We start from the raw sequence: 16,814 nt of genomic DNA, 5'->3' as shown, positions 1-16,814 counted from the left end.
ATCTGCAATCGACCACAAGCGGCCGTAATCGATTTGTGCTATCATTGCTTTGACGACAGCTGTGCTGAACTTGCCACAGTCTTAAATGTTATTTTCTAGAGAGGTGAGAGGTCGCGGGTTAAAAGTGCAAGACAAAGCGATAAGTTGTTATCGATTTAGATATATTGTTTGCAGTCCCGATATATTGTCTTAGAGGATGGTCGCAAGTTATATCAACGTCTTGTCGTGTACGGTCACTTGTCTCTCGAACTCCTCGTCTCAGAGCAAGTCATACTTGCAAGGCTTAACCCTTCCGGTTTCTTTGAACCACTTCTAGTATTCTCCATGGCAAGCATATGAATTATGATCACCAGGGCTGCATAGGCGGTACAATACCGTGTATTCCTCATAGCTAATTCACACTCACGTGATCATCATCACGAATGTCTAAACGCTGAGTCTTATCGGTGTATCCACTAACCCTGTCAATAATCTGGTCTTCGTCTCTCCATATGATTTTATTTTCTTTGTTCCATTACGTCCTGGGAATATTCCCTACGCTGCTTATTGATCTTTTTTCCTTAATCCGTTGGATGAATTCATTGTTCCTCAAGGAGCCTTGAGTAAATTAAATAGGTATCAAACATTGTTGATAGCAGCGCCTCATCCCATAACGTCCTATTTACTCGTATACGTTTCGCATATTTTCATTGTGGAAACACAAATGTTTGTGACTGTAGCTGGGAAGGGCAAAGTTGGGATTATAAATGAACATTGTCGTTTGAAACTCAAGTTTATTTTACAACTTCGTACACACTTCATTAACTTAAAAACAAGTATATCGAACTCTAATCAATCATAATTTAGTAGGCTAATACTGTCTGGGAAAACTGTACTAATAATTAGTTTACAATTTTGAGCTAAAACATAATAAGTTTAATTTTTAACACATATAAGAATTTAAAATCAAATTAGACGTACACACTACATAGCTACCTCCTGATGCAGTGTTGTCTCTTGTGATTTAGAACATTGATTATTATTAGTACCTGTGAGTGAAGACATTATCAAGCGATACTAGCAAAATATAAGACCAGCTACACCTTGGTTTGGATTCAAAAACTCCTAGCAAAATATACAACTGGAAACACACCCCAAACATTATGCGTATGTTCTGAACATTACACTTGTTCAGTGAAACAAAAAACAGTAACACTTTGGTTAACTTTGTTTCACTGAACAATGGCAAATACCCGGAAAAATCCTGTTTCCTTCACAATCCTTCAATTGTCAAAAATAAACTTCTAAAGCGTTACACTTGATTTAAAGTTCTCCTAGACGCAAACATGTGTTGGGTACACATGATAAGCGAGTGTCAGACTTAACATATGCATAACTCGTGTGTGAGATGAAAGGGCGGGGAGGCCGAGTTCTCGCCAGATTTCCGCGTATCTACATATCTGCATCGATTTGCATAATCTATTCAGTAATAACACCGATTAATAAATAGTTATAATTTTCGCCAAAAAGCTCAAAACCAACACTGCAATCTTTATAGCGTATCACAGCAAGCTCAGACACTAAACGGTTTTCGCATATAATGAATATAAAATTATTCTGCTTCTTAATGTATTAGGGATTACGGTAATCGGCGAAAATTCAGATTCGTAAATGGTTTCGAAATGCTCAAAGACATTGCATGTAACATTCTTCCGAACTGCACAGTGCACAAAGATACGAGCGGTGTCTCACTTCCTGTCTGCAGAGCACGCGTACATTAAAATTTAGGTAATATGTCCAAAAATTTACACAATCTTTTTCAATAAATCTCTTTCTGGATAATTTACGAAACCAGTAATAAAATTGCCGCGATAAATCTTGGTTTCCAGACATCAAATTGAGGCTTTCTAGAGCCTTGATTGAATCTGGTTGACGGATTATGGGCGGTAACCTAAGCTTCCATTAATCATATGCGTTATCAATGCTAAAAATCAGCGAGATTATACTGTTCCTTAAGTGGCCAAGGTAATTGTTTAAGCCTTCAGAGTGTACGTTTTGTCCAAGTATTATGTATGGTGACGTTTGAAAGCGGTTACAGTAAGCGATCAACCGTATAAAAACATACATAATTTTTGTCGCAAGTAGATACGAAATCTATAGTATTAATGGATGCAATGAGGTTGCAAATACAGATACTAAACGAAATGTGGCTAGAAAATGGTTTCTTGGATATTATAAAAAGGATTTATTCGAATCTAACCAAATACGCATTATTTTAAACTGCCAAAAATATGCACAGATAACGAGAAAAACTATGGAAATAGGAGAAGAAATATCAGGATGGAATATTTACTTATGATACCAACATGTTTTACCTCCATCACTCGCAGCCTGAGTGAACTCACTACCTCCGGAGGTTGTTTGGCTCCATTTAGTGAAGTTTATATGGTTGTTTCCAGGAATTTTAAATGTTATTGCACCAAAAGCAGAGATTTAAAATTCAAACAACGCAATAAGACTCATGAAGACTGTGCACATAAAGATTCGGACGATAGAGAGACGATAATGGTGAAAAACGATTGATTCCATGTGAATGTTGAGTTTAGCTCCAGTTCACCTTCCCTTTAATGGAAACCTCATTTGCTCCAGCGTGCTTAGAGATCGTCTCTAAAACAATTATGTACAATAAGAGAATGGGAGTTTCTTTTCACCAAGATTACAATATTGTTTTTCTAGTTTGGGTGGCTCTGTTGTCGAAACGGTGTAAATAGTCCATTTTGAGCTTCTTCTTCGCAGTCTTTTTTTATCTCTTCAGACAAACATTATTCCAGATTCCAGGACTCAAGTCTGTGACAAGTCAGATTCCAGACGATGCACAAAGAGCTAAATGCAACATTCGCGGAGAGACGATGTTTGTTTCGACATTATATCAGGAGTACCGCTTCTTTAATAAGTATCAAACAACTATAACAACTATACTACGTCTGAAGAAGAGTGAACGATTGTAGACCCATTACCATCACATTCATACAACACAGATAGCCGACGCAATCTCTTTACCTGTCTTCACAGACATCAATGGTACCATGGTGTACAGATATTACATATTGTTTAGGCACATTATTAATTTATGAAATATGTTATGTTGCCCAAAAATAAAGAAAATGAGTTTTAACGCGGTGTAAGAGTTACATGTGAAAATGGTGGATATTAATATAGCTCTATAAATGAAAATATTGTCTCTATAAAAAGTCAGTTTGATCTTCAGCGTAGCGTTGGGATTAGGTTGCGGCTCTCTAGCCGAGATATCAAGGGTTCGATTCTCTGGAATGTCAATAAATATTTGTAAGTGTGTTTCCCAGTAAAAAAGTTTAGTAAGATGGATTAGAATACAGCTGATGTAGAAAGAACCTCATAAAATAGGCATTGTGGCCACACTCATTGCCCATGGGAGCTGAAGTCCCAGGTTACTCAGTGACATCATAGCATCCTGACAAAGCAATACTCTGTCGCTATTTTAGTGAATTATGCGTTTTTTGGTATCATTTTCTTGTTATGGTTTACAATATGCTAGATCAGTCGATGCACTAGGTAAATAATAGGGCGGAAATTCGACCGCTCCTAATTCCCTGCACTTGTGTGTGTGTGAGGTAAAATTACCCAGTTACTATTTGCTACATGAGTTTTGGTATCATTTTCTTGAATTTGTCATGAAATAACATATTTGACAATTAACTAAATTTACTGAGAATTCATGAAACATGGTCAATAACTGCTAGGGCAGTCGACCATTACGGTTTTGAGTGAATATTATATGACGTGCACATCAGAAGTTTTTAGGAGGTTTTATACTCTGAATGTTGCCTTCCTTTTCTACTTCATATTCATGTTTGGAAGCTCTCGGTTGAAACGTGAACGAACTAACGCTTGGACCGTTTATGACTTCAAACCCATCTCAATAATTGGCTATAATATGACTAATAAGATAATAAGTGATAAATAATAAATAGGCCTCTACTGTTACAAGCAAGATCATCTTGAGTTCAATCAATTCTTTTGTCAATCCCAATTGAAACGTAAAACCGATGTAAAAATTAAAAAAATGGTGAGAATTATTACGTCAAATAGGTTTACAGAGATATAGGAAAACCAAAGAAGGGCCGAGCACTGTGGCGGGGGGAGGGACCCAGCAAACTCAGTTTTCTTAATTTTCATTCACTGGAGATAAAATTGTAATATAGAAGCGGGGACTGTACACTCTGTATAAGTGACGCCTCAGACTAGTCGGATATCTGCCTAGTATTTCTTGGCTGTGACAATAATACCCAAATATTTTTGATAGGTTCGCGCGCTCGAACTATCTACCAAGATCTACCTATAGGCGTCCCAGCACATCTAGATCAGATCAGGGAAATGACTGACGGACAAAAGCTTTACCAAATATTTTATATAGAAAGATTACATCAGAGGCGAAAAGAAGGTATCGGCTGTTGTACAGAAAGGTATTTACTTTATTACTAATCTTGTAACTTACAATCACTCCTAATATTATGCCTTTGGCTAGCTAAACCCTACCAATTGGCAAAAGTGAAAGTGTAATCACGCGGTAAGCGACTTTATGCAGCACCTGGGATTTAACTGGTAATCGTCTTTAGTTGACACTGACTTTAGTTCGTCTATGATTTCTCAGTATGAATAGACTAAATGAAAAGCTGAACATAATCCATTGATGTGTGACCAATTTTGTTGGAGTTACTTCAACCACAGTGGCATTTTCAAGCCCATTGGTAAATTTGTATTGAACTCCACGATAATCGACCCCGTGACTAGATTAAAGAGCCCCAGCCTTACCTCTACGCTACGGTGATGGTAATCTCACTGGTTACATTTTGCGCCTCATATCGAACCGAAATGGAGTACCTTCAAAGTGGCTTTTATGTTGTGTTTACACTGCAAGGCTTGCAAAACAACACCCAACGAATTGTTGTGTTTACACTGCAAGGCTTGCAAAACTATACCCAACGAATTGTTGTGTTTACACTGCAAGGCTTGCAAAACAACACCCAACGAATTGTTGTGTTTACACTGCAAGGCTTGCAAAACAACACCCAACGAATTGTTGTGTTTACACTGCAAGGCTTGCAAAACAACACCCAACGAATTGTTGTGTTTACACTGCAAGGCTTGCAAAACAACACCCAACGAATTGTTGTGTTTACACTGCAAGGCTTGCAAAACAACACCCAACGAATTGTTGTGTTTACACTGCAAGGCTTGCAAAACAACACCCAACGAATAGTTGTGTTTAGACTGCAAGGCTTGAAATACTGTACCTAACCAATTTGTTGGGTTTAAACTACAAGAGTTGCAAAACTATAGCCAATCAGTATGTTGAGTTTAAACTATAAGTCTTGCTAAACTATACCCAATCAGTATGTTGAGTTTAAACTGCAAGGCTTGTAAACCTATAGCCAACCAATATTATGAGTTTAAACTGCAAGTCTTGCACAGTGAGATCAGGACGTCACAACAGTCCTTACAGCCTGTCGCCTCTCTATCGGCGCGATGAACGATGACCGCGGCTGCAGGATCGGACAGCGGTGACACCCCAGGTTATAACAGATGACTGGCTCGAGGCTCGACACTCGCGGCCCGCCACGCCACACTGCGCCTATCACTCATCAGGCATTCTAATTGCTGTCCGCTCGCCCGCAAATGAGACCGCATCCTAATGAGACATCTCTTTACCTTTTAGTCTAATGGACGCACCTCTCTTCGACATCGCAATATTGCTTGCATGCAATTGGGTTTAATTGGATGTACATGGATCACGCCCTCACTCCGGACCTAGCTCTCAACCTACTTACCTGTTTCACCGAAACATCGCGGGACCCAATCAACGTGACAGCTTGAACTGCATATGTGGGAATTTTGGGAAAATTTAAATAATAAATACCCACTTTTCGGTGTGAAAAGGTAGGGGATACACCATTATAAAAAATAATATCATGAAAATGAAATAAAATTGCAATTTTAGGGTTACTCGTACAGAGCTCTCTTAATGTAAATTGATAAACTAAAATTTCCCCATTCTTATTTGAACTCTTGAGATTGTGGGTAGACAGGGAACAACCGATCCCAGTCTTCAGGTACTTTTTCTGTGCAGAAGGGAAGCAGGGAATTAATATGTTTTTATTCCAAGGAAAAATAAGTATATCTCTATAAAACACAGAACCCCAGACAGATAGGAAATTTAAAATTAGTATAAACATATATCCACTTTTCCGCATTCCTTTTGATTTGGTTTTAAGAAGATTCAATAGTTTTTCGGATATGGAAGTAATCAAGCCAGGCGAATCATAGTACATCAAAAATGTAAACAATGAAGATTCCTTTCGAACTTGATGTAACTGTGAATGTAAATATTTTCCTGTAAGCTTATTCACTATAACACTTCATACAGTCTCACAAACATTATCGTGAGATTTCAAGCACTCCCATTAGAAGAGAGCGAGTAGTTGTGAGGTAGGAGCGCTGCGGTCGCCCGCCAGTAACAAGATACGGAAGCTGCGTAATTATCTAATTAATTAGCTTAAAATACGTTTTTGTTAGCATAGTAATTGTACGCCCCCGGCCACCAGACTACCGGTCTACAGCCAGACATGTAGCAGCGCGGCGGCCTAGCCTCATCTCGCCCGTAATAACGGATATGTAAATAACAGAACCTATACTGTGTAATATACACAATTCCTTCTTACAGGCAGTTCATGAAGTCCTCCAAAGTTCTGGTTTTCAACTTTTCTCGTCCAAACTCTTCGACATTCCTTTAGTAAAGTAAATCAGCATGAAATTTTCAGACGAAAACGATGGTGAAAAATATTATGCTTCTAAATTTAAACGATTTAAAGGACTTGTTAACATCGCACATTGTACCTTAATAAAAAGGAAAGTTTCTTTGCGAGGTGTACTTTGCTCCCAAATTACCGAACAAAATATGAATTTAGTACACGATCAGTGAAACTTTTGGATTCTTGTTAGGTAGACATTTGGCTGTCTACGCCCAGTCAAATCAAAATTTAAAACAACATAACAATATAAAAAATATGTTTCCTTTTATGTAAAACGCGAGAAAAATTGTAAACGTTTGAATTTTGACTTTAAATTTAATGAATGGTTGTAGGTAACAAATTAGACTAATAAATTGGAAAAACTAGCGTCATATAAAATTTGGTTTGATTAGTAATTGTTATCGTGTTTACAATCTTGTACTTGCTTAATCCCTTTCCACCCCACCGCTATGCACACATATTCATACATCCCAAAGGAGGAAACTGTAAGTCTATGAATTGGTGAAAATAGTTTTTATGTAATTGAAATTTTATGAATTTTATATATGAATAAAAACGTAAACACAATCTAATACTTGAGACGAAAATGTCAAAAAATAATCAACATTATATATTGTGCATGCTTTTATTTTGAATAAATATCTTATTAAAATAGTTTTCAATAGCTTGTGCACGCTATAAAATAGTACCACGAGAAACTGAAATCCAAAAAGAGTGTACTTAAGTGAAACGCAGTCGCTTCAGAAGCACAAAGTAGTATGGTCTCACCTAAATCACGTCTCAGAACAATTAATAGAACAGCTTTATAATTTTTAGAACTACGCTTAAAAGACAGCTGATAGAGGAATTTTAAGAATTGTATTCCAATTCTATATTTTTTTTAAAGCAGAACATATTTAAGTAACTTAATTTGATCACCAATATATCTGCAGGAAAATAAAAATTTCAAACTTATAGAATAGTGCTTGGGTTTACAAAAGTTCACATACAAGTGTCAATATCCTTATTTCTGCTTGAGCCATGTACGAGACAGCATAATAACGTTATTTACAGATGGCGTACAAGTATATAAAGTAACGGCAAAGAGTCGCGGATACGCGAACATTCCTGAGGGCTGGACACAATGGAGCCGAGATAGCGAGGGACAGAGGAGAGTGCTAACCGCTCAGGTGTTACGGAAGCCAATCTGACGTCCATTAGGCCTACACACACACACAGCGTTCGGGGTTGCCTCACTCAGTCCTCGACCGGATCCTGAAAACTGGAAAAACTACTTTTTAGCAACAATTTTCACCGGAGTTGCGTCAACCGAGAGCAGACACGAACTGTCGCGGACCCGCTCACGGCTTGGAGTGGACAGGCACACTATGGTCGCTAGTCCCTACAATCTACCGGGACATGTGTACTATTGTTCAGATCGAGATACAAGTTATAACGAATAATGTTCAAGGGTCCATCTACGCAAGAGGCACCTTGGTATCTGAGTGCACGAACTGTCGCGGACCCGCTCACGGCTTGGAGTGGACAAGCTCACGGCTTGGAGTGGACCCGCTCACGGCTTGGAGTGGACCCGCTCACGGCTTGGAGTGGACAAGCACACTATGGTCGCTAGTCCCGACAATCTACCGGGACATGTGTACTATTGTTCAGATCAAGATACAAGTTATAACGAATAATGTTCAAGGGTTCATCTACGCAAGAGGCACCTTGGTATCTGAGTGCACGAACTGTCGCGGACCCGCTCACGGCTTGGAGTGGACAAGCTCACGGCTTGGAGTGGACCCGCTCACGGCTTGGAGTGGACCCGCTCACGGCTTGGAGTGGACAGGCACACTATGGTCGCTAGTCCCGACAATCTACCGGGACATGTGTACTATTGTTCAGATCAAGATACAAGTTATAACGAATAATGTTCAAGGGTTCATCTACGCAAGAGGCACCTTGGTATCTGAGTGCACGAACTGTCGCGGACCCGCTTCACGGCTTGGAGTGGACAGGCACACTATGGTCGCTAGTCCCTACAATCTACCGGGACATGTGTACTATTGTTCAGATCAAGATACAAGTTATAACGAATAATGTTCAAGGGTTCATCTACGCAAGAGGCACCTTGGTATCTGAGTGCACGAACTGTCGCGGACCCGCTCACGGCTTGGAGTGGACAGGCACACTATGGTCGCTAGTCCCTACAATCTACCGGGACATGTGTACTATTGTTCAGATCGAGATACAAGTTATAACGAATAATGTTCAAGGGTTCATCTACGCAAGAGGCACCTTGGTATCTGAGTGCACGAACTGTCGCGGACCCGCTCACGGCTTGGAGTGGACAGGCACACTATGGTCGCTAGTCCCTACAATCTACCGGGACATGTGTACTATTGTTCAGATCGAGATACAAGTTATAACGAATAATGTTCAAGGGTTCATCTACGCAAGAGGCACCTTGGTATCTGAGTGCACGAACTGTCGCGGACCCGCTCACGGCTTGGAGTGGACAGGCACACTATGGTCGCTAGTCCCGACAATCTACCGGGACATGTGTACTATTGTTCAGATCAAGATACAAGTTATAACGAATAATGTTCAAGGGTTCATCTACGCAAGAGGCACCTTGGTATCTGAGTGCACGAACTGTCGCGGACCCGCTCACGGCTTGGAGTGGACAGGCACACTATGGTCGCTAGTCCCTACAATCTACCGGGACATGTGTACTATTGTTCAGATCAAGATACAAGTTATAACGAATAATGTTCAAGGGTTCATCTACGCAAGAGGCACCTTGGTATCTGAGTGCACGAACTGTCGCGGACCCGCTCACGGCTTGGAGTGGACAGGCACACTATGGTCGCTAGTCCCGACAATCTACCGGGACATGTGTACTATTGTTCAGATCGAGATACAAGTTATAACGAATAATGTTCAAGGGTTCATCTACGCAAGAGGCACCTTGGTATCTGAGTGCACGAACTGTCGCGGACCCGCTCACGGCTTGGAGTGGACAGGCACACTATGGTCGCTAGTCCCTACAATCTACCGGGACATGTGTACTATTGTTCAGATCAAGATACAAGTTATAACGAATAATGTTCAAGGGTTCATCTACGCAAGAGGCACCTTGGTATCTGAGTGCACGAACTGTCGCGGACCCGCTCACGGCTTGGAGTGGACAGGCACACTATGGTCGCTAGTCCCTACAATCTACCGGGACATGTGTACTATTGTTCAGATCAAGATACAAGTTATAACGAATAATGTTCAAGGGTTCATCTACGCAAGAGGCACCTTGGTATCTGAGTGCACGAACTGTCGCGGACCCGCTCACGGCTTGGAGTGGACAGGCACACTATGGTCGCTAGTCCCTACAATCTACCGGGACATGTGTACTATTGTTCAGATCAAGATACAAGTTATAACGAATAATGTTCAAGGGTTCATCTACGCAAGAGGCACCTTGGTATCTGAGTGCACGAACTGTCGCGGACCCGCTCACGGCTTGGAGTGGACAGGCACACTATGGTCGCTAGTCCCTACAATCTACCGGGACATGTGTACTATTGTTCAGATCGAGATACAAGTTATAACGAATAATGTTCAAGGGTTCATCTACGCAAGAGGCACCTTGGTATCTGAGTGCACGAACTGTCGCGGACCCGCTCACGGCTTGGAGTGGACAGGCACACTATGGTCGCTAGTCCCTACAATCTACCGGGACATGTGTACTATTGTTCAGATCAAGATACAAGTTATAACGAATAATGTTCAAGGGTTCATCTACGCAAGAGGCACTTGGTATCTGAGTGCACGAACTGTCGCGGACCCGCTCACGGCTTGGAGTGGACAGGCACACTATGGTCGCTAGTCCCTACAATCTACCGGGACATGTGTACTATTGTTCAGATCGAGATACAAGTTATAACGAATAATGTTCAAGGGTTCATCTACGCAAGAGGCACCTTGGTATCTGAGTGCACGAACTGTCGCGGACCCGCTCACGGCTTGGAGTGGACAGGCACACTATGGTCGCTAGTCCCTACAATCTACCGGGACATGTGTACTATTGTTCAGATCAAGATACAAGTTATAACGAATAATGTTCAAGGGTTCATCTACGCAAGAGGCACCTTGGCATCTGAGTGCATGAACTTTTCTAAGGAGAAACTCTCCAAACCCACTTTTTTTGTATTGACCTCTCCGGGAATTTAAACCTTGGTAAACGGACTGTAGGTCCACGCCATCAAACTGTCGGATCTATGTGTTACGCACTTCTTAGGGAGCGGACGCAAGGTCCACGGTAATGGCCTGGGATCAACTGTCCGACTCACGGGTTTCTTTTGGCGAGGGGGTGACAACGAATCTTATTCACATTGCAATCCTTGAACTTGTGCTTCTAGATCTAAACAGGGCTGCGTAATAAAATATCTCCTTTCCTTCAGTTCATTACTGGAAGCATACATCATTCGTAAATATTAGTGAAATATCTAATATTTCAAAAATAGTCGTTTCTACTATGATATCATTATTGGGTTTAAATAATTTTTGGCAAACTGTCTTATTTTGAATTTTTAGACCATGCATAAAGATAGGAAAATATCTTGGCCTCGTATAATTAATCATTTCCAGTAATTTGTTACAGTTATAATTGTGACATATATTGAACATGAATCAGCAGTGCGTTGTATTATTGACAATTAACGTGTATGACTCCTGGTACATTTCCAGTAATTTGTTACAGTTATAATTGTGACATATATTGAACATGAATTAGCAGTGCGTTGTATTATTGAAAATTAACGTGTAAGACTCCTGGTACATTTCCAGTAATTTGTTACAGTTATAATTGTGACATATATTGAACATGAATTAGCAGTGCGTTGTATTATTGACAATTAACGTGTAAGACTCCTGGTACATTTCCAGTAATTTGTTACAGTTATAATTGTGACATATATTGAACATGAATTAGCAGTGCGTTGTATTATTGACAATTAACGTGTAAGACTCCTGGTACATTTCCAGTAATTTGTTACAGTTATAATTGTGACATATATTGAACATGAATTAGCAGTGCGTTGTATTATTGACAATTAACGTGTAAGACTCCTGGTACATTTCCAGTAATTTGTTACAGTTATAATTGTGACATATATTGAACATGAATCAGCAGTGTGTTGTATTATTGACAATTAACGTGTAAGACTCCTGGTACATTTCCAGTAATTTGTTACAGTTATAATTGTGACATATATTGAACATGAATCAGCAGTGTGTTGTATTATTGACAATTAACGTGTAAGACTCCTGGTACATTTCCAGTAATTTGTTACAGTTATAATTGTGACATATATTGAACATGAATCAGCAGTGCGTTGTATTATTGACAATTAACGTGTATGACTCCTGGTACATTTCCAGTAATTTGTTACAGTTATAATTGTGACATATATTGAACATGAATTAGCAGTGCGTTGTATTATTGAAAATTAACGTGTAAGACTCCTGGTACATTTCCAGTAATTTGTTACATTTATAATTGTGACATATATTGAACATGAATCAGCAGTGTGTTGTATTATTGACAATTAACGTGTAAGACTCCTGGTACATTTCCAGTAATTTGTTACAGTTATAATTGTGACATATATTGAACATGAATTAGCAGTGCGTTGTATTATTGACAATTAACGTGTAAGACTCCTGGTACATTTCCAGTAATTTGTTACAGTTATAATTGTGACATATATTGAACATGAATCAGCAGTGCGTTGTATTATTGACAATTAACGTGTATGACTCCTGGTACATTTCCAGTAATTTGTTACAGTTATAATTGTGACATATATTGAACATGAATTAGCAGTGCGTTGTATTATTGAAAATTAACGTGTAAGACTCCTGGTACATTTCCAGTAATTTGTTACAGTTATAATTGTGACATATATTGAACATGAATCAGCAGTGTGTTGTATTATTGACAATTAACGTGTAAGACTCCTGGTACATTACCAGTATTATACAAAAGACGGAACAAAGCGGAAGCAGAATGTTACTTCTACTTTACTGAAAATATCAAGTAACAACTTATAGGTTATTAGGAACAGTTCTATGCTCTTAACAAGCAGCAAATATTCATCATTGATACTAATGCAATGCGTTAAAACCTCTAAGTGCAGACGCATAATACATTAACCATGATGGTATGATTCTGTTTTACTTAGATAGTAATATACTGCTGTTTGCAGTTTGTAAGTAATCATAATTATTTAATATTACAAAATCCCGGATTCGAGCATTTACGACTCATAAACTTTGTCATTTTGCTTTTCTAAGTACCCACCGGAACACCGGAACGCTTTGTGTTTACCGCTCCTGAGGTCGTTGAAACGGACAAATCTTGGCGCTTTAACATGAGCCAGGGAATCTACACTTTGCGTCGCAATACACTTATAGAAATTAATTTTAGTACAATAAAACTTATTAAATGCAATTTGAATCCTATTAAAAAATAATCACAATTGACAACTTTATGTGCTGTAACTTTTATTCATTCAATGTATATTCCTACTATATGTGTTAGTAAAATCCTGACTGTTGGTCTAATATCTGCTGTAATATATTTCTCGTTCATGATTTCACCAAATTGGAGATTTTTTACTTAATTACGCGCTTGACTCGTGGATGTGAATGCAGGGAACTACAATAATTTATCAACAAACATGTTAAGAAATAAAATATCTTTCAAATGAATAAATATTACAGCTGTGTTAATTTAAAAAAGTCATGTTACATTTTTTAACCTATAGTGATAATTTTTTTATTTATTTATATATAACAATAGTTTCAATACAATGCGAGTTAGAAAAACCAAGCAATTGTTTACAACTCTTACTTCATGAAATTCTCAATTCCCATGTAGCGATTTGTCTATAAAACATATTTTGGTATCATTTTGCTAATCTAAAAGTACCTAGCTAATATCTATCACTATTTATTTTTTAATTTTCTGTTCATTAGACCATTGTCACACACGAATACTGGTGTTTTGAATTTTTTCTAAGGTTGGTTTGAGTAAACTGTTGTAAATATTTACTACCTCAGCAGTATGATATACAAGTGGAATGGAAGCATCACCAGAATGACGATTGATCACTAATGTACGGCCAGGGCAGTCTTGGAAAGTAGGATCGGTAGTCCACGGGTGTCGGCGTGGATTCACTGTCCTACCTTTTGAAAATGTGAAATGTGCCACCCTCGTTAAATTAGGTATGGACCTTCAGTCCTACAGCCTGAACCGTGACCCCTCGGTTAGAGCGTCCACCATGGTGAAGGTCGTACTGATTCTGGTGGAGGTAACTAACATTTACGGGTATCAGCTGAATTTCTTCAAAAACTAGTTGTAGTGGTACGCCTGGTCGCATTATAATGGACTACTTCTATATTAAGATACATTTAGAACATATCGAAGAACGCAACACTATCTCCCATAACCATCGTTACAGTTGAATACACAATTATGTAGGGTAGTATCCACAGCTGCTCCTCTAGCCGACACCTTGTACATTCCTAGTCTCCAGTGGAAACAATCACATTCACCTCACCACATATATAATCTGCTAATGATTATGTTTTGGCTGAGCGACAGCAAAGCCTATTGCTCAAAGCGTAAATTTTGCTTCTTTCTTAAAAATAGATCTGTCTGTCTGTCTGTCTGACCGCGAGATATCAAAAAACGAACACACTTGTGGACTTGAAATTTTGCACGAAGCTTCATTTCTATATAAGAGATATTGAGGCCGATGGGAAAGGTTACTTCTTGGACTGAGCGTTGGCAAAGCCTCCAACTCGAGATGATATCTTGATAAGGAATTGAGCCTTGAACTGTGATATTTTATATAATTTTCCTCGCTGTCACAAAGCATCGGACATGACAACGGAGCTTCTCGGTTACGTTGAAATACTCGCAACTTTATATAATTTGTTGTTGACCTTAACATTTAAATGTGATTTGTTCAGACTGCAATAGGTTACTTGCAATAGTATTTAATCCAGTTTAACTAAGTATAAGTCCATTACAGCGGAGAGTATACAGAGTGGTAGTACGCTCAACGTCGTGTGACGAACAATTCGTTCTCGAGGTATCCTTCGTTCTTCCTTGTACCTAGAGGAACCTGAGAACCAAGCTTCAAGTCTCTAGGACCTTTGTATCGAGAGCTATTGCATGCCAGGGCTCTGTCATATCTGTAATAGCATAAGATAGTACCACTGATCGTACAGCATAAGTGAAGTAACCTGTCAAGTTGTCTAAACTGTTATATACATGTATATTACAGCCCAGAGACGATCTTGCGATCTAACAAGTTTTGACGAGACTTGTTACCGACTAACTGACACAGGCGTGCGTTTACCGTGTTCATTGTCACATGCTACTTATCCACATGTTATTTTTACATACCATGGCTATTTTGCTGGTCTGTCGACATCTTGGCCTGCAACAGAAGGAATTATTTAAGTTTACATTTTACTGTATTGTTAAATTTACATTTTTACTGTATTGTTAAATTTACATTTTTCTTAATACTTACTTATAATAAGATATTTTTTTTAAATATATGTAATATATTTCTAACTAGAATGAGGCTAACTTTTTAGTGATACCATATTTAGAGATTTGTGATTATTATTTGAACAGGAAAAAAGTATAGTTAAATGTAGGGAAAATATTAATAAAATAGTTACGGAAGTTATTTTCCTTTGCAAAAATCTCAGTAGTCTTTGGAATTATAAAAAAAATATTCCTTGGAAATTGTATTATTTTTTTGAAATGAGAAATTTTCAACGTAAAATTTAGTTGTTTCTGAACCATATCGTAGTACATATAAAGACAAAATATGCCTTCTTGTCTGTAGATGACAAAAAAGTAGTTCTCAGGAACTTGTATCCCTAATTTTAATTATATGTGGATAATGTCTTAGTTTTTTGATTCAGCAAAGAGCCAAAGATAAGAAATAATGAGAAAATGTCAAATTTCGATTTATTGGACAGTTGTATAAATCGTAAGGAATGGATCTTACTGGTATCCCTGTTACCAAACTGCCAGACGAATCATCAAACTCTAAAATGATATCAATACTTAATATTTCTTACTTATTACTTAATTGTCACCAAAATGTTGATGCAGAATTATGGTCCATGTAATGCCAGTGTGTTAAGTAAGAACCAGTCTGGACAGTTTAAGCAAAAAACTGGTTTTTCTTGAAATAAACAAATAATTCTTCCAAAAGAAAGCAATTGTTTGCCACGCTAGTTTTGGTGAAGCGTCTAAATGGGATAGAAAAAGGGTTACAAATATAAAACAATAATTTGTTTCTAAAATTATATATTTGCCCTAGCTTGATAATTATACTATTGAACAACTACAAAGAGAGCAGAAAGTCTTCGTAAGGCTGTGTATACGGTTTCAGTATTTCACAGTTGGTTGTAGTTGTGTCGAGATAAGGAAAATATGATCGAAGAAAAGTATAATTTCAAACGTTAAACCCTTTTCATATCCGTCCGTTTCGACTTACACCAAAGCCAGTGCGAGTGACTATCAAAATTCCCTTTGTCGATTCCAAGAAGAATAGGTCTTGCATTATTTTTATTAAAATCGTCTTGAGGAGTGAGGTAAAAAACTTGACGTGTTGGTATCCCACAAAATTTAATATAAAGCCAAAAAAGGTAACGACTGGAAAAATAATTGACTAATTTTTCACCGTAAGAATACTTATTATTATTTTAAAACAAGTCCGGTGACGCTAGAGTACACGTTAAGCGTCATCAATATAGAAGTTGTTTGCTATCGTTGAGTGGAACCACAAATCTGCCTTGTGTCGAGTCTTAGCATCCGGTATAACTTATGGTATGTAAGTATAACGACTGTATAAGGGTTATGTAAGTTGTGATAAACAAATAATGAAGGGAACCTGTGCAGAGTGGAGTGGAGCGGCT

At 38.4% G+C, this 16,814-nt stretch overlaps 1 protein-coding gene across 2 annotated transcripts in view; it reads right to left on the bottom strand.

Moving 5' to 3' along the window:
• The window catches only part of LOC124361728 (zinc finger protein rotund-like), a 476,333-nt gene that overhangs the window by 168,717 nt on the left and 290,802 nt on the right, over nucleotides 1-16,814 (bottom strand). For both annotated transcript variants that reach the window (XM_046815673.1, XM_046815674.1), the window contains exon 4: nucleotides 15,280-15,313. In XM_046815673.1, coding sequence (XP_046671629.1) covers nucleotides 15,280-15,313 — 34 coding nt within the window. The remainder of the gene's footprint in view (nucleotides 1-15,279; nucleotides 15,314-16,814) is intronic.

The sequence above is a fragment of the Homalodisca vitripennis genome, chromosome 5, assembly GCF_021130785.1.
Source record: "Homalodisca vitripennis isolate AUS2020 chromosome 5, UT_GWSS_2.1, whole genome shotgun sequence".
In the NCBI taxonomy this organism is placed as follows: Eukaryota; Metazoa; Arthropoda; class Insecta; order Hemiptera; family Cicadellidae; genus Homalodisca; species Homalodisca vitripennis.
The sequence above is the reverse complement of the archived record's forward strand: the minus strand, read 5'-3'. Positions and strand labels throughout refer to the sequence as shown.